The sequence below is a fragment of the Argiope bruennichi genome, chromosome 3, assembly GCF_947563725.1.
Source record: "Argiope bruennichi chromosome 3, qqArgBrue1.1, whole genome shotgun sequence".
NCBI classification, from domain to species: Eukaryota; Metazoa; Arthropoda; class Arachnida; order Araneae; family Araneidae; genus Argiope; species Argiope bruennichi.
In genome coordinates, this window is record NC_079153.1 from 121,366,635 (window position 1) to 121,390,569 (window position 23,935).

Genomic DNA, 23,935 nt, shown 5'->3' on the forward strand with positions numbered 1-23,935 from the left:
GTACCTTAATTTCTTTGTTAAAATTAGAAGTTTAAATCATCTAATAAAATTTATTTTTCAACAAAATTATGACTGATTCTCATTAATAATCTCAAATACAAGTATTTTCCTATTAGACAAGATAAGGTACATTATTACCATGATTTTATTCTATATTACGAATGCTATTTAACATCATAAAGATATCTTAACAGTATTGTTTGATATTTTGTTTAATAATAGGATTATAGGTTAGTAGTATTAACAATCCCTAATCAAAATGATATAAAATACTTAAAAGAATTTTCTCGGTCTTTTCGCATGCATCGAAATATGGAAATTAAAGCTATTAATAAGGCGTTGTAATTCGATACAGAAATTATGTGCATTTCAAATGCTGCTTAAATGCTGAGTTCAAATAAAGATAATATATTTTCAAAATAGAATTATTGATTAATTGTATAGCAAAAGGCAGAGAAAAACTGAACTTTCAAATGAATTGAATTTATTAATAATAGAAAGCATGATAATATTTTTGCACAAATTATTCCGAAATATATCTTAATGTTTTTCGTTATAGTATGCATACTTCAACTGTAATTCTTTAGTTTGACCTGTTTTGAAGTTTTAAATCTGTATTCTAGGGTGCAACAGAGAGATTTGTTACAAGTCCAGAAGAAGTCATGGAAGTAATTGATGAAGGAAAATCCAACAGGCACATTGCAGTAACAAGTATGGCTTTATGTTCATCTTAATTTTTTTATAAATTAAGATTTAATTAAATAAAAATTTCTTCTAAACTTCTAAGATGTATCTTGAGCGCCAACAATATATTTGGAGAATGTTGTTGAATTACCCTATCTGCGCAAAGTGTTCACCAACATTGTTACGATATCTATACGATGTTGGCCATCTTTCAGAATGTCGGACGACTTCGCGAAAATATCGCATAATATCTTATTAGAAAGGGAAATGTAATTGATTTACCAATAACGGTTTAGCTTTTAAGCATTGAAAGACATTGCCAAATTATGCTATTACGTTTCTATTTACTTCGTAAAAACTAAACAGTTGGAATGCATTTGCTAATCTACCATCATGTCACATTCACAATTATAAAGTCAGCAATTTCCAGTCACTCCACAGCTTACCAGTGGAGTAATGGTACTGCACTTCACTCCATTTTTCCGTCCATTCGCGAGCACTTTCGCAAGCTTTACCCCAACTCCCTCGTGGAACTTTATACTAGAATAATCCATAAACCCTTTCTCAATGTACTCAAATCTCTGTTTTTTTATACGTATTCAATTATCTCTTCCAAACAGCACAATAAAATGAAATAGCATAAGATTAGAACAAGTTTACGTCATGGCGATTCTGACCGTTTTTCTCATATACGATAGATTCTGTTGTATCAGCATTCATATCCTGGGTGCAAAATAGTTTAATTGAAGAATTATCATCCATTGTTGAAAGTTTAAGAAAGAAATATTCTACAAATTATCTGGGTATTTTATATATAAATCAAAAACGATACAGCAAAGGGCAATATGCATTTTGAAATAGATTATCCAGACTAGTGGCTCAACTATCGGGGTATCTATAGCGATATCTATCTGAGGTATCTATACCTTATTTGCACAAAATGCCGAACTACATCATTACGATATCTTCCCGACATTGGCCGGCATTCAGAACAATGAACAATGTCGCGGGAATCTCGCACAATATCTTGTGCTAATAGGGTAGCGTAGCTATGGATATCCCGGACGCCATGCAGATAAAACATATATTTATAAATGCCTATTTTAAGGGATGTATTAGAGGGAGAAAAAGTGATGCCATACCTCAGCGCCACTTATCCCGTTACGTCCATTCATCAAGATTTTTAGTCACATTATTACATCATAGGGATCGACTCAAACAAGGAAAGTTCATGCTCGTAATAAACAAAACAAATACAAGAGTAATCTTGACTGTAACTGCATTACAATGTTTACAAATAAACAGAAAAAGTGCGCGAAAGCGGAATTTAAAACAAAAAAGTTATATATTGTTGATTGTTCCTCATTTGGAAAGATGGAATCTTATTCACTCAGCTATTTTAAATATTACTATAAAAGAATAATGTGCGAATCTATATTTGTGATAAATTGCTTTCTGTTTAAAATAAAATACTTTGATTTAGTTTTTAGAAAAGATTCAAAATAATTTTAAAAAATGCAAATTTTAAGAAAGTGTAGTTTAGAACGATAATAGATTCATAATGGAACGAATTATTTATTAAGTCGAAAATATATATATATAACTAAAAAGAAGCATTGGAAGCTTATTTATTGAAATTTTAAACTTCAACCAAAACGTTACGAAGTGTTAATAACTATTATGTTTTTAATAAGGTTTAAAATAAGAAATTTAATTATGTCAAAACTAAAAGAAACTTTCTTTAAAAAAATATAACTAATGAAAATAAAATAATGTGGTTTATTTGCAAACATAAATAAACACAATAAATCTGTAGCTATCACAAGGAGCCAGCAGATAATATTCTTTTATCCATATTTAGTAGTACATGAAGATATATTCCTGGATCAAATGTTTAATGACAGAAATCCACTTTGTAAACATTTGCATGAATTATATTATTAAAGTCTGTTCTCCGAGTCGAGAGAACGAAACCAAATAAATGTACATGCTTTATTGGTGATGATTAAACATTTGGCAATTTGATAGCAGTCAAACTATAACAGTCTATAGACAGTCCAAATTTCTGTTTTGTTTAATTTGTACTGTTTTTTGAGTGAGAGTGAGATTTGACATTTTAAACTAGTGGAGAATGAAAACATTTGAGTCCACCAAAAAAGAGAGTAAAAAGAAAAGCTTTGAGGATATGATTTTAAATGTGTATAAAATGGTGCTTCATTAAAACTTTGAACTTTTGTTTTCTGGTGTAGTGGAGAAACCTGATCATATAACGGGGGTGAATAAAGCTTCTATCTTCCTATACAATGGGATAACAGTCTATAATGCAGGGCATTTAATTATCCAAAAAAGACATAATAACATAAATATATTTTAGACAACATAGATTATTTTGACAAGAATGCTATTAGGAGAGAAGTCCACGAATTCCTTTTTAGAAATGAATGGCCCACTATAAAATGACTTTTGAAAGTTGTAAACGATGACTGATTTACCAAAAAAAGCTCAAAATAAAACTTGTGATTACCTTCCTACCATTGAGAGCTTAATCTTATTGAATTGATTTGGGCTCAAGTTAAGAATTTAATTTCAAAAGAAAATAATACATTTAAAATGTCCGAAGTAAAAAATTTGTGTATTCAAAGCATCAGAAGAATTGGGATTATGGGAAAAAGTGCATTGAATATAGTATAAAAACAAATGTGGGATTCAAAGATTCCATGGTAATTAAACCCACCCAAATTCTTCAACATCTTCTTCTAAAAGTTAATTCCGAGGTAAGTGTTTTAAAATTTATCCCAAATAAATAAATGTACAAAAATAAAAATGAAAAAAAAAATCACCAAATTAGGAATGCAAACCAAAAAATGTAGCTGTTTGGCAACCCATGTGTTTACTTTCATTCTCTTAACTCAACAAACAGACTATAGTAACCTTTTTGTGGATGCTACATAAATAAAGATGCTTACAAACAAAAAAAAAAAAGTTTTTTGTTCTTTTTTTTAAAATTAAATAAAGGAATTAGTGATTCAAGGTGCAAAGGTTCCCACTATTATTATGTTTCTTATAGTTAATAGAATTGTGTGAAATCAGCTATATAAATCTCTTTATTAATCTTAACTTTTCAAATTACTTAGATTTTTTCTAATATTTTCTATTATCTGTCATTACATAAAAGAAAATAAAAACAAAGTATTTTTTAAGATTATATTTCTTTCATTTCTCCGTGTTTTTTTTAAAGATTACATTTCTTGTATGCATGTTATAATCACTCAAAATGCAATTGTTTTTTATTTAATTATATCTTATCAGTTGTAATGATCATATTCAATCTAAAAAATTAAATTTTTTTATTTGAATTTACAAATTAAATAAATATGAATATTTTTGAGTTTAAATCTAAAAACATTCTAAATTTTAACTGAACTTGAAAGTTTCTTTAAGATTTATGTCATGTGTATATTCAAGTTTCTGTTCTTTTAACTAAACTCTATAAAACAGACAATTTTCCTTTATTTTGATTATTTTCTTTAAAAACTTTAAACAAAAATACAAAAAAAAAAAAATAAATAAAATGTGATGTACTTTAATTATGATTGAAGAGTTTTTGAAAATCTATATAATGCTGATAAAGTTATATTGCCTAATAATCAATGCAGAATTGTATTTATTGAAAAAAATTTCTCTCATATTTGTTTTTAATTTCAGATTAAATTAATGTGAAATATTAGTGTAAGATTCACCTTTTATTTCTTTCATTTCTTATCCAGCATTTTATGTATCATACCTGCAGCTCATCTTTTCTTTACTTGAATTAATTATGTAAAATTCTTTCAAATTTCAGATATGAATGAACACAGTTCTAGAAGTCACAGTGTATTTTTAATCAATGTGAAACAGGAAAATTTGGAAAATCAAAAGAAACTAAGCGGGAAGCTATATTTGGTAGATTTAGCTGGTAGTGAGAAGGTGAGCTATTAACATGTATCTAATTACTTTTTACCATAAGAGTTTTTTTATCACAAAATTACATTTTGATCTTAAGATCAGTATATTGCTTAGTATTTATATATCTAAATAGATAAACTCCATTTAAATTATGTTGTTTTCTTGAGTTATTCAACAAATGTTTTAATTAAAAATTTATTTTTAAATAGGTTAGCAAAACAGGAGCAGAAGGTATGGTTTTAGATGAAGCAAAAAACATTAATAAATCTCTTTCAGCCTTGGGTAATGTAATATCTGCATTAGCTGATGGAAATGTAAGTTTATTTTTGTATCATTATTTTATAAGCATTCAAAATTTTATTTTCTCTCTCTAACATACACAAAATGTTTTTAAATATGTTTTTTTATAAACTGTTTTAGAAATCACATATACCTTATCGAGACAGTAAACTAACGAGGATTTTGCAAGAATCTCTTGGAGGCAATTCACGTACTACCATCATCATTTGTTGCTCCCCTGCTTCATTCAATGAATGTGAAACCAAATCCACACTTGATTTTGGCCGAAGGTAATTGATTTTGGGAATAAAATAAATCCAAAAACAAAACTCTAATGCTATTAAGTATTTAAAGCAGAAATCTATTTAAACAAACTTGCATAGCATGAAGCAGTAACACTATGGTTTAGTCTTTCAGTTGGCATTTAATTGCATTCTTAATTTTTTGTTTATAGAAAATGTTCAGTTCAAACTAATTTCAGAAATTTATGAAGATTAGTTAACAAAGAATAATTTCTTTAAAATATTGAATTAACATTTTTAATTAAAAAATAACTTAATAGTCAAATAATACCTTATGTCTATGTAAGTAAATGCTTCATTAACAATAAAAAAAATAATGTTCTTTATATTATTTAATGTTATGAGCTGATATTTACCTAGGTTGCTAAGGGGAATTCTTTTGAAAATGGTGCTTTTAACCAGCTGTTTTGATTAAATTAGATGAAGAATAATTTATTAAGTGACTGAATAACTAAAGAAAAATTTTGTCTATGAAATTTCGAGAATATTTGAAAAGCAAAATGAGTTGTTTATTTTTGAGTTGATCATAACAAATGGGAAAATCATTGTTTAATTTGTCATTATTATTTTCTGCTTTTAAGATACAAAATATAATGAAATTGAAATGTCTATTTAATGTGGAAAACTTTTTCAGAGCAAAGACAATTAAGAATACTGTTGTTGTCAATGAAGAGTTAACAGCAGAAGAATGGAAGAGAAGGTATGAGAAAGAAAGAGAGAAAGCCTTGCGTACAAAAGCTCAGCTGACTCGTGCCGAGTATGAATTAAGTAGATGGAGAAATGGTAAGTTTTCCCAAATTGCCTTTTAAAGTTTTATTTGTATGCATTTCAATGAATAAAAAAAAAGAAAAAAAACAGAAATTTCTATGGCATTTATTTTACTTAATTTTATAGAAACATTAACTGCATTAATAACGTGACAATCCAGAGTAATCTGAATTGGTATTGATGGCTTTCTCAATTAATACACTTTCTTGACCTGCTCTTAGTGAACTTTTTCAGTAATTAATCTTATAATATTTAAATATCTCCCAACAGAGTCAAATCATCTAATTTAGGCTTTATGTTATGATGCTTTCTCATTAGATTTTTCGAGAATAATCTTAGGGATGCTACAAATAAGAATTTGACTGTTCTCAGCTGGTTTGTAAATAAGAAGACTTGCCTATCTCATCTTTTATGATTTTATAAATTTAATACTATCAATAAACACTTGTATTATTTGAATTGACTTGGTTGCACTTTTTCCAAATCTGTTCCACTGTAAATGCTTCTAAAATTTTAATTTCAAAACAATGGAAAATATTCATGTGTCTGAATCACAGCCCAGATCTTTGAAACATAGATCAAAGTGAATCTGAAAATGGTTTTAATTTTAATAAATAACTAAGATTTAAGATATTTTTTAAACCATAAAATGTGTGATGAATTGTTATTATACTCTTATTTCTGGCCCATATTTATAAAAATATTTATTTCTAAGCAGAAATGAAGCTATGTAAACAGTTTCAAATTAATAATAATTAGAGTGAAGGCATTGAGCTCACCAATTTAGGCAGTATGTGATGCGCAAGGATAGAACCTAGGACCTTGTGGTTAGCAGTCCAGTAACCTAACCATTATGCAAAAGCAATTGCTTGTGCAGCGTTGTTGTTAACTGGCTGATATGTTATTCACCACAAGACAAATAGAGTTGAGAGGATTCTGTTTTGTATATGGCATATATTTTCTTTAGTTACCAAATTCCTTTTAGTTACATCTTGTTCTTTAGATCATCTCACTGAAAGACCTTTCTAAGCACATTGAGAATTTCTATGTATTATCTGCAAAATACAGGATTTGTATACTAACGTATTTATAATGCCTTTTGTGTTGATGCCTTCATTGCTTATTACTTTTCCAAAACAATGTTTAGTAATAAGCAGGCAAAGGCACCTTCCTGTCTTGCATAATTTGTAATTTCTAATAATTTCAAATTGTCTCTTCCTATCCAAATCTTTTTAGTATTTTTCTTTATTATAAGATATAAGAGTCTTGTAATTCTTTAGGAATGCCAAAATCATTATCATGTTATTAACTCAACTTAGTTTCTTTTTTAATTGATTTAAATTCTCATTCACCTTTCTTTTAATTATTCTCCTTTTTTTTTATGTTACTTAAGATTTACAGATTAAAAGATTATATTTTCATATTTATTTATTCAATTCATTTCATTTCTTAATATCAAAAAAAAAATCAGTACATTAATTTTTTTAAAAGTGGATAATGCTAGATTTTATAAATAATGATTACTTTTCCTGAAATCATGTATGCCAATGTCATTTTTCAACAAAAACAAATAATTAAATCTTAACTGCACTATTTAACACTGAGTTTAAATATTTTATCCTAAAAATTTGAATCTTCCACATATGATGAATAGTTATTCTTGCATATGAAAGCAAATATAAAATGTATTGGTTGTCTGCAATGTATGAAACATTGGCATTCCAAAGAATGCCAAAGCTTTTTTAGACAAAGTATAAAATAGAAAATTATTTGTTATGTTATGTACTTCCCTTGGATATTGTATGTAATACTTAAGCATTCTATAGATTGACAAATGTGATCTATACTAAGTTTTAAAGAAACTCATGACAAGGCTTCTATTTAAAATATATGCATTGTACTGAATTACAAATGGCATTTAGGAAAAATAATTATAAAAAAAATACCATTAAAAGTCTTTTTATTCAAAATATGTGAAAAAAATATAAAAGTTATATAAACAGAAGTTTATATTTTTACATTTCACAAAAGCAAAACAAAATTTGAACTTATTGCATCAAAAAACAGAATTTTTATGTTTAAATGCTCTTGATTTTATTTCTTATAAAGATTGAAACAGATCCATAAAAGGGCCGCCTTTGGTTTGTTTGTTTTTTGAAAATGTACTAAATGTTAATTACTCCCAAAAAACATGTAAAAGCATTCTATCAATTGTTGGATTTTAGACTTTCTATTGACATATACAAAATCGGAAACAAAGTTCTGCCTTGAGTTTGTATTGAATTTTATGCCAATTCTTCTTACAATTTTGACAGTAAGAACTTTATAGTTAGTATCATAATCTACAGCTATTACAGGTTAACTTTGAAATTACTAAAGAGAGCAGTAAGAAGTGGAAACTTTAAAACCTTAGATAATCTGAAGTATTGTTTTACCAGGGGGAGAAAAAAGTGATGAAATGTACTAACTATACCATGCTGAAGATATTAAATTGAAAAATATTATCAATGATGTAACTGTAAAAGAATATTAATGTGGAAATTAATTTTAATTGTTTTCTTTCTGTGCAATTTTGTTCACTTATTTTGCTTTTTTTTTAAATTATTTTTCTAGGAGAACATGTACCTCATGAAGAGCAGCTCTTAATGAAAGACATAATGGAGAACAGCACAACTAGCCTTACAGACAACATTCCCGTGTCTAATATTATTCCAACAAATACTCAAGTTTCTGCAGAGCCTTTGAGCAATGCTGAACGTGTGAAATTTGAAGAGGAAAGAAGCCGTTTATATGCTCAGCTGGATGAGAAAGATGATGAGATTGATCGCCAGAGTCAACTGATTGAGAAGCTGAAAGAACAAATGCTAGAGCAGGAAGAGGTACTTCCAAAATATGTCATTTTTGTATCAGAGAATTAAATCTTCTAAATTGTAAATTCTATGAATACGTATAAAAAATATTTTTATTTAATTTCAAAGAACAAACCCTCTATCTGAAAATGTGAATTTTAAATATTGTTTTACTAATTAAACTATTTAGGTTGCGTATTTATAGATTTAAGAATAATTTTTCGAAATATTGCTTTGTTTTAATATTGTCTTGTAAAAAAACAACTACAAAAAAAATCAATTCAATGTTATAAAACTGGGAAAAAAAACCTTTATTTCTAAGATGAAAGCAAAAAACATTAACTAAATGTACGAGAGCTCCTCCTATAAAGTCGAAGAAATTTTTTTGAAACATTCAAACTAAGCAAAATCATATTACACAATCAATCATAAAATTGTACAACTTGAAATTTCTAGAAAATTTGCAAAGGACATAGAGTACATAAATAAGCTAAGAAAATAGACAGCATAGTTCAATTATAAAATCACATACTTCTCTTTTCAAAATGTGATGTTAGGAGTATCAACTGTATTCAATTTATATTAGCCATTTCTTGAATAGTGTTTTAACACTTTGGTTTTGAAAATTTAATCAATGATTTAGCTTTAAATGCAATGCAAATTTAATAATTTGTATGTCTAATAAACTATTCTTAATCTGAACCATCTTTCAAAAATGAAAGATTTTTGTATTTTTAAATAATCAGTTTCAATAATTCAACCCTTTTTGATTTTTGGAGAACTATTTCTAAAATTTTTGCTAGCTAAAAACCATTCTTTACTGTTCTATAATCTTTTATACTGATGTATTCTCTATTATTGATCTGCATTTGATTATTGTATTTTTCTTTATTAAATAAGTGAAGTTAAGTAAAATAATTAGCTTTTTCAGAAATTATCATAATGGAATATTTTCTTATTATTACATTTATTTTCATTGATTGGAAAAATTTGAATTGAAAAACCATTTGCTATTATTTTTGTATTTGCAGTTGATAACATCAACTCGAAAAGATTATGAAGCTCTACAACAAGAAATGAACAGGATTCAACAAGAGAATGAATCTGCTAAAGAGGAAGTGAAAGAAGTTTTGCAGGCTTTGGAAGAATTAGCTGTAAATTATGACCAAAAATCACAGGAAGTTGAAACCAAGAACAGAGAATTTGAAACCTTAAATGAGGAACTCAGTCAAAAATTGGTATGTTTATTGTTAAAGATTAAAATTCATTTAAAAATTATATACATGTTTTCTTACTTAGTTGAATTGCATATTATCACGTACTTTAAATTGTCTTAACTAATGGGAGCTATCTAGTTTTGTACTTCAAAATTCTTAGTTATATAAAATTGAAGATTTATTTCTATATATCAGCTATTTATTGTTGTTATAGTTCCATCAGTTTGAAATCATAAAACATACCTTTTATTGTGTATTATTTAATAAAACTTCTCTTCTAAATGCTAATTTCCATGCATTGTCTTTTAACATGTTTAAAATGTAATTTCATTTTGATAAATTGGATGATTTTGCATTTTTGTTAATCTAATTGTGGAATAATCAAAATGTATTTTCTTTAATATTTTATTGCAACTCAATGTGTACTCATAAGCATTCTTTTATATTTTTTCTACTTTAAATTATCTGATTTTTATATCATTTCATTTTTTCTTCTGTAGTCTCAACTGAACACAGCTCAGAATGAACTGCAACAAATGAAAGATCAAACTCTTCATCAACGCAAGAGAGTAACAGAGATGCTTACAAGCCTACTGAAGGATCTTGGAGAAGTTGGCCATGTACTTGGGAATAACTCAGTAGAAACTAAAGTAAGTTTTCCAAAAAGTCAAATGTCAGAAATCATTTGAAAAATTAAAAAATATTTCATTTCAGCTGATTTTATTTAAATCCTAAATATGCAAACATCATTTTAAAAAATTGGGTATAGTTAGTTCTGAAACTGTTATTGTTAAATGTTAGCTTTTTGTCTTTGATTTGATTGTTGCCATTGAATTGATGAATCTGATGAACAAAAAAAAGTATAAAATAATGAAAAGATTAAATATTTTACTTATAATTCTCATTTTACAAGCACTTGAATTATATCGGTTTGAGCGTTTGAAAAATGTTTTAAGTTAAGCTCAAAAAATCATATTATGAAAACTATTTACTTAAAATTCCTGATTTTAATTTTGGCAATAATATTACAATTAAAATAATTTAAAATTTAAAGTGTTTATATGTAGAAGTAACTTTTCTCTAATAGTTTAATTATATTGATAGCTTAGAGAACCCCTATCTTCTCCTTGAGAATTTATATTTAAAATTCTATATGTAACGTTTTATGTGCTTGATTAAAGATTTCTTCTCTTTTTATTCTTTCCATCTATAGTTTTCAGCTGAAGTGTCTGGAAAAATAGAAGAAGAATTTACTGTAGCTAGACTTTTTATTAGTAAAATGAAATCTGAAGTTAAAGCACTCACTACAGTAAGTATGCAATCTCTCTAAATCAATCAATTAATTCAATTACAATTCACTGCAATGAATTTTCAGTTTTTTTTCTATATTTAAGCGCTATATTTTTCTTTGCTCTATGATTTCAATTAGCATATTAATATATAGATATTAATAATTTAATTTAGTAAACTTTATAAATATTAAAAAAATGCCATTAAAGAAAAATTATGCTTTCATTTAAAAAAAAAATTTACTCAAGTGAAGATGAACAATAAAAAAAAATATATGAGCTTTTAAAATTGTAATATGCATATACATATCAGGATGTTTCTTTCATATTTATTTAACAATAATTATTGTTCATTTTTTAAAATCCAAATTTTAGTCTGATAAAAATAGCAGGAAAATATTTAAATTCCACTTGTACTCTCTTTAGAAGAGATAGAACTGCTATATTCAGTACAATATTATTCACTCTTCTCATATTATGGAGAATAATGAATGTACTTTATTGCTGTGCAGCAATAAAAATCTATATTTATTGAAGTTTTATCTCTATGAATGAAGACTAACAATTTTCTCTATATACCTTCTGAACATTGAAAGCTTTGAAAGAAATGCTGTTAATTTGTTAATGGATATTGTTTACAAAATGAAATAAGTTAATGATTGCATTTATAAAATAAAAAAATACTTTAATATAATTATATAACTCATTATTTGGCATGTTATAATGCATATCTTTTCCTAAAGTTATCCACATTTTGCATAAGAAAATTAAGCAAAAGTCTGTCACTTTATTATTTCTACTGTTTACTATTTTGTTATTTCTAATGATGAATTAAAAATGATTTGAAAATATATTGCCAGAAGAGTTTATTTGCCAAGCATATTGCCTGAATAATTTTCAGTTAAACTTTTTATATGTAGTTTAACTATCATCCCCAGGAAAATATTTAATTTTCAAATTATAGAAAACATTTTATCTGTATTATGAGAAACTTCCACCCATACGCCTGCATAATTACTGGCTTGTGAATTTATCAAAAATGTAGACTTTAAGTTTTAAAATGATAAAAACACAAGTACATAATAATGTAACTCAATTAAAGCAGATTGTAAAAAAAAAATAGTTGAATCATTTAGTATTGGAATTTATATGTATAACCAAATATCTGTATTATCATTTAATAGTTTGTGAGTAGTTCAAAACCAATAAAAAATTAATGCATCACAATCATTAAGCAAAACTTCAATGATACATTTTCATACATCAAATTAGATTATTGTAAAAAACAAAAAGAAACTATACAAATTGTAAAAATTTTGCTATATTATTTTTTAAAATTTCTTTTAAAGTTAATTTTGCTCATAATTTGCCTTATTTTTCTGAACCCTGTAAGATTTAGTTACACATTTATATTTTCTTCTATTTTACTTTTCAATATAGCGGTGTCATCAACTTGAAGCCTTTCAGGCGGATTGCAATAAAAAGATTGAAATAAATGAAAAAGAGCTTGCTGAAGGTCGACTATTGATAAGTCAGGTAAGAAAGTCTTTGTTACTTCATTGGCATCTATGGCATCATTATTTATTTAAGTTTATGGAATATTCGTTCGTACCCTACTGATTTTCATTAACTCTGTTTAGTTCTTTAATCTCTCAGTCTTTTTTTATCTGTTAATCTCTCTCTCTCTCTTTTTTTTTTTTTTTGTTTGTTATACAGAGTTTAATTTTAAGGAAATTTATATAGTAGTATTCAAATTTAATCAATTTTTCATATGCCCACCAATTCTTTTTAACTTTTTACTGTCTTTGTTAGAAATTTTACTGGAACTTCTTTTGATTACATTTTAAAATTAAATTTGCATTTTACTTTGATTATAACAAAAATTGTATTTAAATTATTTTGCATTAGTATGAAGCAAAGATGAGAACCTTGCAAGAGACTATGAAGGATGTTGATGCCAAAAAACGAGCTCTTGAAGAATCAGTTGATGCTCTCAATGAAGAATGTGCTAAATTGAAAGCAGCTGGTAAGAAATGTATTCATATGAGCTAAATATTTATATATATTCATTATATCTGCTGTATTAAATCTGAAACTATTTCTGATTTAATGTTACAGAGGAAATGCATATAATAACTTCAAAAGAAAAAGAAAAGCTGAAAGACTCTGCTGAAAAAATGAAAGAAGCTTTGGAACAACAAATTGAAAAACACAGAGAAGCACATCAGAAGCAACTGTCTACATTGCGTGATGAAATAGCTGAGAAGGAAAATCAAATCAATAAACTAAGAGAGTATGTATTGCTTAAATGTATTCATTTGAAGATAGGAATAAAATTCTCATTTATTAATAATATCTGTATTTATTTCCTAATTTGAAAGTATTTTTCTAATTCTGTGTTTGCTGTTCACATAAAATTGTAAAATAAATCTCTGAAATTAATTTATCATCAGTGTCTAGAACTCTTAAGTGGTCTTCTTAATGAGTATTCCTCTTGACCTATTTTCATCAATATTCTGTCAATTAGTTAATCTAATAATATTAGATGTCAATTTGATATATTCATCTAATTTTAGGCCTTCCTCTAGAATTTCTAATGTTTTATTAGAAAATCTTATCTTTTTAAAGATACTCTCAATTGGCATGTGAATAGCAATTTTTACCACCTTATATTTTGCAATAGTAAAAATGTAATACTATCAATATCTTTAAAACATTCATGTAGCTATTAATTATATTCTTATTCCACTATAGATATTCTTTTAAAAATTACCTAAAAGTATTCGTAACTTCAAGCCTTAGCCCAAATCTTTGAAGTGTGCATTAAAATGGGCTTAACAATGTTTTTAGCCCATAAAATTTAATTCTTCATTTCAAGAAAAATGTTAAAAAGCATTGAGACAAAAAAAAAATTATAATTATCTTCTGATGTTTTTATTTTATTTAAAATATGTGATGTGAAATTAATTTGCATACTGTTGGATGTATTTGTGGTAATAGATTCTATTTTGATGAGTCCTGATGACATATTTTTTTTATTTTTAATTATCGTGCTTCTAAATTTTTGAAAGATTGATCCAGCTCCTTAGTTGTTTTACCTAAATACTAAATTAGCTGATACTGATACTTTGTTACAATAATCTATATTTGCTGTTGAATTTTTCTTCTCGTTTAAATCTAAAGTATTTATTCTTAAGGTACAAAATTTTATAATTTTGTAAAATATTCATTTTAAAACACTGAAAATTTATCGAATTCACATGTAAACAGTTGTAAACATATTTCTCTTTACTGTAAGCATTTCCATGCTAATATACAATCCTGTCTTTGTACTATTCAACAGTGTTAATCAGAAGCTTACATTAGCTCAGGAACGACTCCAACAGGAATATGATAAACTAAAGAGTGAGGAACTGGAGAAGAGTGCAAAATTGCAAGAGTTGATGTACGTATTGTCATAATTTTAGAAATTGTTTTACCGTTTGAAGCTTAAGTACTAGTTGTATTTTTTTATTCATATAAACATTTTACTTAATTGCTTTTTTAAAGCAAAAGCATTTAATATCTTAAACAAAATTTTCATTTTTCATGACGAATGAAATTATTGTAATTTTAGTAGAGTAAGCAACCTACTGAACCTATTTTACAACTAGGCTTTTTTACTACTTGAAATAAAGAATAAAAGTTAAAAAATTCTGAAATAAATTTAAAAATTAATTTCAATAAAATAGATTTACACTTCAATTTTAAATAATTGTATACAAATTTTTAAGAAATAAAATGATATTTGCATTTTTATTTCACTGGTGAGCTAAAAACTAATTACTTATGATTGTTTAATTTCTAAGAATTGACTTTCACCACAGAAAACATTATTAAGCATTTATTTTGTATTTTTTTGGATATTCTTAGGTTTATGAATGAAAAGAGAGAACAGGCTCGTCAGGATCTCAAAGGTCTTGAAGAAACTGTTGTAAGTATTCTAGTAAATTATTTACAATGTTTCAATTGTGTAGAAACATTATATTGTATATAATGCAATTACCATTTTTCAGTTGAAAGAATTGCAAACTTTGCACAACTTGCGCAAACTGTTCGTTCAGGATCTACAAAGCAGGGTGAAGAAATCTGCAATGGGAGAAGAAAATGAGGAAGCCAATGGTACTCCTGCACAGAAACAAAAGATTGCATTCCTTGAAAATAATTTGGATCAACTTACTAAAGTTCACAAACAAGTAAGTATTTATACAGGAATTACTTAAAATATGCAAATTCAGATCGCTAATTGTTTTTTTTTTTTCAACCAAAAATTGCTTTGTTAAAATTTGTACTTGAATTTGTCTTTTTAAACTTGCTCTCTCTCAAAATGTCTAAGAATTCTATAATTTTAATTGTTCTTAATCTTTAAAGGTACTTAAAAAAATATATTATCCGTGTATAAAAATAGATTAACTGAATTGCTGAGGGAACATTTGTTTCTTTTTTTAATAATTTAATTCTCTCTTTTTTTTTTTTTTTTTTTTTTTTGCACTCTTTTACAAGTAAAATTTCTTTTTCAAACAAAGTCAGCTAATTTTTTTTTCAATGGGGAAATGTAAGCATTTTTTATAGTTTTATCTTTACAGAACTATAAAAAATTTTCTTTGACACTGATGACTAAATATTGTATAATTTTTTAAGACATATTCTTTTTCAAAAATTTAGAAAACTGTTTGATCTGTAACTTTATTAGGAATAATAAATGTAAAAAATGAATGTGACCAAATGTTTTTAAATCTCATTAGTTGCTATTAATAGAAGACAAAACTAAAATTTTGATATTTAAACCCCTTTGTTCAAGATATGTTATTTATTAAACCGTTAAATATTATTTGTGAAATGGAAAGGCAAAAAAAAAAAAAAAAAAAAGATTGCAACAAAATACTTGTTTTCAATTTTTCTTTTGTCAGTTTCAATCTTTACAATCTTCTTTTATGAAATCTTAGAAAATTGACAAGTTTGTTGATTGATCTATTTCTTTGTTTCAAATATTATATCAAATAATGTAGGACAATTTTAATATCTCAAAATTTTTCATATATCATTTTCTTATTTCTTGCAATTTTTAAAAAATTCAAACATAAATTATATGATTTTGTTTGATTGTGTCATTATTTAATCATGTATTTTTTTAATATCTTGACTGCATATTAGTGTACAGATATCATTTTATTCTCAGCTCGTGAGAGATAATGCTGATCTTCGTTGTGAGTTGCCAAAATTAGAGAAAAGATTACGTGCAACTATGGATAGGGTGAAATCTTTGGAGACAGCTCTAAAAGAAGCCAAAGAAAGTGCAATGCGCGACAGGAAAAGGTAAAGCCATCAATTTATTGAAATTTACAGAAAATATTTTCAATTATACATGCAGATTAATTATGTATATATTTTTAAGATAATCGTTAACGATTTTTTTAATTGATCTGAATACTTCGACATGTATATATTTTATAAATATGTTTGAATAAACTGATCTTATTATTCACTTCATAGTAATAAACATAGCTAAACTGTTATATAGTCTAGCTATCAACTTATTATTTCTTAGAAATTTTTCTCCCTGTTGTATCTAAAAACTTTTTGAAACATTTTTTGTTAAATATTTTAACTGAACAGATTTACAATTATAAAATGCTGGGATATTATTTGGAGATAACATGACAAAAGAAATTTTTTAAAGTAACTAATCTTTCTAAATTCTATCAGTCTGTATATTTGTGTGTATGAGAATATGATAACTTAAAATTACAAGATAAATAAAATTTAGTAAGCATCTTTGTAACCAAATTGCAGATCTTTGTCAAATTTGGATCTTGTCAGTTAGAAGGAAGGCATTTAAAATGCATTTCCCATTTCTTCTTTGTTATAAAGCACTAGATGCACCATACAGTATCATTATTCTCGAATGTCGATGAGGGGGGGATCTTGCACACTGCAGTGATTTTTAAGGATTTGTTGCCTGCCTCTCTGCTATAGTGTTTGGAAAATGCAGAGTAAGATAAAAGAACAAGGGGAAAAAATTGCTTTATGAAGAAATTGAGGGGGAAGCACTCTTTTTGATTAGTTCCTATTTACTGGTTAGAAAAGTTAATTTACTTAACTAATAGATTAATACAAAAATCTTTTAAGATAACTGTAAAATATGTTAATAAAATTTAATATTTATTTTAGGTATCAGTATGAGGTAGATCGTATTAAAGAAGCTGTTCGCCAAAAGAATATAACTAGAAGGGGTCATATGGCTCAAATTGGTATGTTTGTTTTACCATGAAAAATCTTGTTTACATTTGTGTTATTTTATATATAATTATACTGCTAAAATACTTTATTTAATATAAATGCTTTTCATGTATTCCTTATTTGCAATTTTAGATGCAAAGTGAGTCATAGTGTTCATGCTATTTTCTTTTCAATAGATATATTGTTATATATTTGTAATTTTTTTTCTGTCTTTTTTATGGTAGCTTTGATTCTTGAAATTGAATCTTTTTATATGTTATTAAATAATATAGAAATTTAAAAAAATTAATAAATTCATTAATATTGAACTTAATATGAGAAAAAATTATACAAATGCTTTTACAGTGTGTTCTTTTGGATATATTCAAAAGTCAGAAATAATTTGTCTAGTTTTTCTTAGAATGCATCTTATTTTTTGTTATATTTATTTTACCTAGATTTAATTTCTTGATATACAAAAAAAAAATATGCTTTTATAATCAAAGATTTTTTTAGAACTCATTATAAAAATGTAATTCTGAAGGAGAAACTATTTGAAATTGTTTCCAGCTTGAATTAATTCTAATCAATAATTTTGTAAATTATTGATTAGAAAATGCTCACAAATGCTAGTAATTGTTTGTAAGTACAATTACTAGCATTTATAATCTTAGTAATTGTAATGATCTTTCTTACAACTGTTACTTTCACAGATTGATTTTTTATCACTAAATTTCGTATTTTAGCTAAGCCAATTCGTGCTGGTCAGCCTCATCTTGTGGGTGCTGGTTTTAGAACTGGAATCATTCCTATGTTAAATATGTAAGAATAATATTATTTTTATAATGAAATTTATATTGTAATTTTTTGTTATGTTTTATTCTAATACCATTGTGAAACATTGAAAATCTATTTTTGATCTTTCAGGGCAAACTTAGGAAGAAATGACAATAGGCGGGTTATCTCAGGTACTTTTACTTTTAAAATATAATTCTTTTATTCATATGAATGTTTTAATTATTCCTTGGAAGTCTTCATGTAGAAAACTTCCAACTGTTTTATTTGTAACCCGCCTATTTTCTAAAATACTTTAATAAAAAAATTTGTTTTTATAGTTTAAATTAATAATTTAAAAGCTGTTAATACTTTATTGTAATTTTTTGGATATTTTCATTATACAACATTTTGTGTTATCGTAATAATCAGCCTTTTTTGCAGAATTAAACAAACAGGAGAATACTGGAGGTTTGCTACATTTTGTTGCTTTTGCCTCCTATAAAGAACTATATTTTCATTGCATAAAATAAATTTTAATGCTTTCTCCTGACTTTCTGCATATTTTTCATATAAAGTTTATAAACATTTAAGTAAATTCTTTCTTGGCATTTTGCTTTTCATGCCTGTAATGTCATAAAGATAGAAATTAATTGCTTTATATTTTAATATTTATGCTTAATTTTTTATATTGTAAATGTGTGTATAAAAATTTAATTGCATATTTATTTAACATGCAGTTTGTTAATTCATATTTTCATTTTTCTACTTTCAGAGAAAATAATCAATGAAATTGAAATCACACCTATAAAGACTTTTGAGAAGATCTCAAATGAGAACAATTTCACTGAAAAACGTGAGTAAAATCAATCATATTATGCAACTCATTAAATGCTTTGATAATCATTTAATCTATAAAAAAATTGAAAACTTAAAATTTTTCTAGATTTTTAATTTATAAAAATCTTATAGGATACTAAATAACTAGCAAGTAACAATATTTTTACAGCATTGATTTAAAGATATTTTGTCATGAAAGAATTTTCAAAATTTTACAAATTGATAAATTTAATACTTCAGAGCATAATTTGACTAAATGGGGGGAAAAAGTATTTGTCCAAAATTTTCAATTCAAGGTAATCAAATTTGAAGAGTGAACAGGTATTATTCTGCATTCATTCAAATTTAAAACATATCAGGGATCAATGAAAGCAGTCAGGTTATTATGTTGAGTCCTTGCTGTTTACGAAACAATTTAGAAAATTAAATAAATGAAATTTGTACTTCTATGGTTTTTTCTCATTTATTTTTATTTATATAATTGCAATTTCTATGAAAAGTGTTGTGGTGGGTGCTTGCATTGTACTAGATCAGGGATGGTGAACCAATGGCACGCGTGCTATTGATGGCACATGTGTAAATATACACAATATTTTGTGCACGCCACCGATGAAAACGGTTTGCATGTGACTTTATTTGATAAACTGAACTTTTCCCAATTTGATTGATTGGAAATTGAATAATTTGAAATGCAACTGATTGATTTCCAGTCTAGTTCAATATGGATTCAAAAATTTATTGAAACATGGAAAAAGTTGGAATTGATTGAAACAGAAAGATTAATAAGTAAAATAAGTAAAAATGGCAGGAACGAAATTTTGTAAACATAGAATTCGATTCTAGACATATTTTACTGCTTGAAGAAGCTAGCTCATGGTATTTTAACCATATTTGCCTCTACCTGCATTATTTTTTTAGATAAATAACATTAAAGACTCGCTTAAAAACCGTTTGGTACATAACTCCAATTCAGCATGCATTCTGACATCTTACAATCTTAATATAGGTTACCATTTAATCTATAACAGAAGTTACACTTATGTTACTTTAATTTGAATTATGTGTATAACTAAAACATCTACTACTATACAGTGCAACAGGAACAATTTAATTATTACAATTCTGTATATGGTTACTCCACAACTACAATAAAAAGGATAAATGTCATCAAGGCAATTTTAGGTACAAATGTTAAATAATATAAAGTATCATAAAATATATAAACATTTGTATACATTATAAAAAACATGTAGATTTCTTTTTAGTCTATAAATATTTTCCATAGCAAGTTCTGAAAATACTTTTCTTTTTAATTTATTAATCTGGAAATCCTTAATTTTTTTTAATGCTGGGCATTCATCTAAGAAACTTGATAAATTGTAAAAAAAAAAAAAGCAATTTCATCTTTTATTAAAAATTCCCATTAATATTATTTGGAATCTTAGCTTAAAATTGCCAGAGATATATAGCTTATTTTAAATTTGATTTTCCTGTTTAAGACAAATAAACCTTTTTATATTTAATATAGAATCACAAAAAAAAAAAAAAAAATTGTCATACTTTATTTGTCAGTTTATTATGCATCGGCCTTATTAAAGTGTCAATTTTTTCTAATTAGCAATTAGTTTGAATTTTAAAAATTGGAAAGCCAAAATAATAAAATACTTGATGACAATTCATTATTCGGTATTGTATGTATGTGTAAGTAGGTAGGTAATATGAATAATAGGTATAAAAAATAGAAATGTTTTTTTTTTTTTTTTTCAAATACTGGTTTAGAATATAATTCACTTAAAATAAAGATGGCGGATGTGAATTAGTTTTTTTCACTCTCCACCACAAAAATTAATTAATGTTTTCAGTTAAGCAGTTATAAAAAGATTATATTGTGCAATGAATTCTAAATAAGTAATTTTATATTCCACACACATATATGTATAATAAATGGTCTTATTGTTAGACATGATGCAAGCCTGCAGTGAATGCAGGTTTGAATCCAGCTATTTGAATTTGGATTCAAGTGTCATAATTTCTTTTTGATATTTATTCTTTGTAAAATGAAGTTTAGTGATATTCTGATAGTTTTTGTAGCTACAAAATGTTTTTTTATTACTTAACATATTTTCTCTTTTTTTACAGCTGAGGAAATTAATGTAAGTTAATGCAGAGAGAGCTTGTGATATCTTAAAGAACTGTTTGTCCTCTCTGTTATCTGTTAGAACACTTTTAGCAACCCAATGTCCTGCAATTGTTTTTTGACCTATCACCTGCTTTGGAGCTACAGAATCGCACTGGATCATTTCATTTGGCTTCAGAGGCGATATTTTGTTTCAACTATGTTGCTTATGTATCTAGCAGTGAATTGAACTTCATAGAATTCATTTGACTCGGTGTGCAATTTATGTTAAACATTTAATTTAATTTATTTTTTTGTCTTCATTTGTTTCACAGATAAGTTAATGAAGAAATATTAAATTATTAACAATAGTTAATGTTCTTTTATCATTTGGAGGAAAAATATCTCAATTCCTTTGTAAAATTTTATTTATCTTCAAAAAATTTGATAAATCCAAAATATTGCTAATAAAACTTCATATATTCCATGCAAACAAAAGATTCTCATTAGATATTTTGCTGGTACTTCACACCGTAAATCTTTATAATACATAGAGAAATTTCTTTTTTCACTTTTAAATTATATTATTTTCTTTTTTCTTGGGTTATTAGTTTCTTTCATTTATTTACTAACTTTTACAATTATTCCTTCATCTTGTGTGATAGACTGTTCCTCGAATTAAGATTTTGGAAAATGTTCACTTTTAGTTTATTTTCAATCCAAATATTTTTTAAAAAAATTTTATTTGAAAAAAAAATTGTGTTAGTTTTATTTAAAGATAAGTTTTGTGCAAACTATTTCTTTCATTTTCCTTCTGTTTAAAAAAATTGTGTGGAAATATGTGATCAGCTGCTATTGTACATCAAAAATATCTGTTATGCAGATTGTGTACAATATGCAAAGCTGTCTTTGTCGAAACGCAAGGGAAAATATTTTATTATAACTTTGGCATTTGTGCTATTTATATAAAACTTTAAAATTTGTTTGATTAAATAAATAAAGAGACTATTTTCGTCTCATATTTATTCAGGTGCTTCTTTTTGTTTGAATGTGCAATTTAGTCAGATCTCATCTACGGCATATGTAATTATGTAAATAAGTGTACTTATTCGATTTGCTAATATATTTATTTTGATGCACAGATTTATTTATTTTGTATTACATGAATGTGTTATGTATTTATTTTCAAAATACAAAGTGTCTTATAAATTATTTCAATCATATGAATGATCCTCTTCCTTTGGTACAATTCCCGAATACCATCGCATGATAAAATAATATGAAGCTAATAATGTTTAGGTTTTAGAAGGGTGGGGTCCCCAATATATATTGCAGCATTAGAATTTTTTAAATTAATATTAAATATTATTTAACTCATTTTAAGTTGAAATCTAAAATGATTTTAGATTATTATTCTTTTTTTTAATGCTTTGATTGATTTTAATTTCTTTACATGCTTTTTTTAGCATATATTTTTAAATAATATAATATTATATGTAATAGCTCTGGGGTATTGCTATGTACATAAATAATTTTTTAGTTTTTAATGCATATTAAATATTTTAATTCGATTTTTAAATTATTTTCATAAGCCACAATTAAAATCCAATTGATTTTTGAAAGTAATTTAAGTGGTATTTTGCATTCTCTAACTATACATTTTAATCATCAGTCATGTAGAGTTCTCCAAGTACTTATATTGTTATTTATTGAATAAAATATAAATAAGTTAAGTTATATTGATAGAAAAATTGTTTCTTGTGATTACTGGGACCACAGATAGATAAAAGTGTGATTCTTGAGTTGCTGCACATGTTTATTTCATTTCCTGTCTTTTATATTATGTTTCTTCACTTTCTGAGAATAAATGCAAAGTATATATGACTAATACTAACCAATGTTTTGCTTGTATGAAGTACTGGCTTAATGAACATTTAGCTGCTGGCTTGTAGAAGTTGAATCTGATGTAAATATGTTTCTGCAAATATATGTCATCCTCTAATTTTTGTAACTGTCTTCAAAAATCTCTCTTGATTGCAACAGAAGGAAGTGTTATTTAATGTTATGTTTTTGCACTGTGTTCTGTAACAAAGAGTCTATTTCAAACTATGTAACTGCAGTGATTGCTTTGTGAGAACTCGTGTGCAAAATGATATGTGGCTTCGTAATAAAGTCATGTCTATTACTGGCTTGAGTTTCATTCTAGTCTAATGTCATGCTTTCAGTGGATTTGATATTATTTCATTTGCAGAATCCCAAATTAAAAATCTGCAAAGCAACCAATCAACTCATGGTATTTTTTGTTGTTGTTGTTGTTGTTGTTGTCGCAATATAAATGAACACTTCAAGCTTGGTAACAATTAAAGGCCTGCAAACAGAATAGTATCATGTACTCTGTCCTATCCATGGAATTAGTGCAATGCTGATTTACCTATCAGGTACACAAATTATTATTTAAGATCTTAATTTCTTGGCCTTCTTTATCCTCCCAAAAAAATTATCCAAATGAACAAGTGTCATTGGATAATGTCCTGTGCATTTAAATACTCTAAATGTACTGGACTTACAAAATACTTAAATGGACTTATAAAGGACTTCATGTCTCAAGTACTTA

The 23,935-nt window shown here is 26.1% G+C and overlaps 1 protein-coding gene across 2 annotated transcripts in view; it reads left to right on the forward strand.

The window, feature by feature from the left end:
• Positions 1-23,506, forward strand: part of LOC129963135 (kinesin heavy chain-like) — a 63,005-nt gene extending 39,499 nt beyond the window's left edge. The window contains exons 7-27 of one of the 2 annotated variants that reach the window (XM_056077230.1): positions 624-711; positions 4,526-4,650; positions 4,839-4,943; positions 5,050-5,198; positions 5,845-5,993; positions 8,592-8,857; positions 9,859-10,065; positions 10,545-10,694; positions 11,258-11,353; positions 12,774-12,869; positions 13,242-13,359; positions 13,452-13,626; positions 14,677-14,778; positions 15,246-15,306; positions 15,389-15,568; positions 16,552-16,688; positions 17,544-17,623; positions 18,338-18,413; positions 18,510-18,559; positions 19,141-19,221; positions 21,345-23,506. In XM_056077230.1, coding sequence (XP_055933205.1) covers positions 624-711; positions 4,526-4,650; positions 4,839-4,943; positions 5,050-5,198; positions 5,845-5,993; positions 8,592-8,857; positions 9,859-10,065; positions 10,545-10,694; positions 11,258-11,353; positions 12,774-12,869; positions 13,242-13,359; positions 13,452-13,626; positions 14,677-14,778; positions 15,246-15,306; positions 15,389-15,568; positions 16,552-16,688; positions 17,544-17,623; positions 18,338-18,413; positions 18,510-18,559; positions 19,141-19,221; positions 21,345-21,367 — 2,514 coding nt within the window. In that variant the 3' untranslated portion in view covers positions 21,368-23,506. The remainder of the gene's footprint in view (positions 1-623; positions 712-4,525; positions 4,651-4,838; positions 4,944-5,049; positions 5,199-5,844; positions 5,994-8,591; positions 8,858-9,858; positions 10,066-10,544; positions 10,695-11,257; positions 11,354-12,773; positions 12,870-13,241; positions 13,360-13,451; positions 13,627-14,676; positions 14,779-15,245; positions 15,307-15,388; positions 15,569-16,551; positions 16,689-17,543; positions 17,624-18,337; positions 18,414-18,509; positions 18,560-19,140; positions 19,222-21,344) is intronic. The other variant, XM_056077231.1, reaches the window with a different exon arrangement.
• The last annotated feature ends 429 nt before the right edge of the window (positions 23,507-23,935 follow it).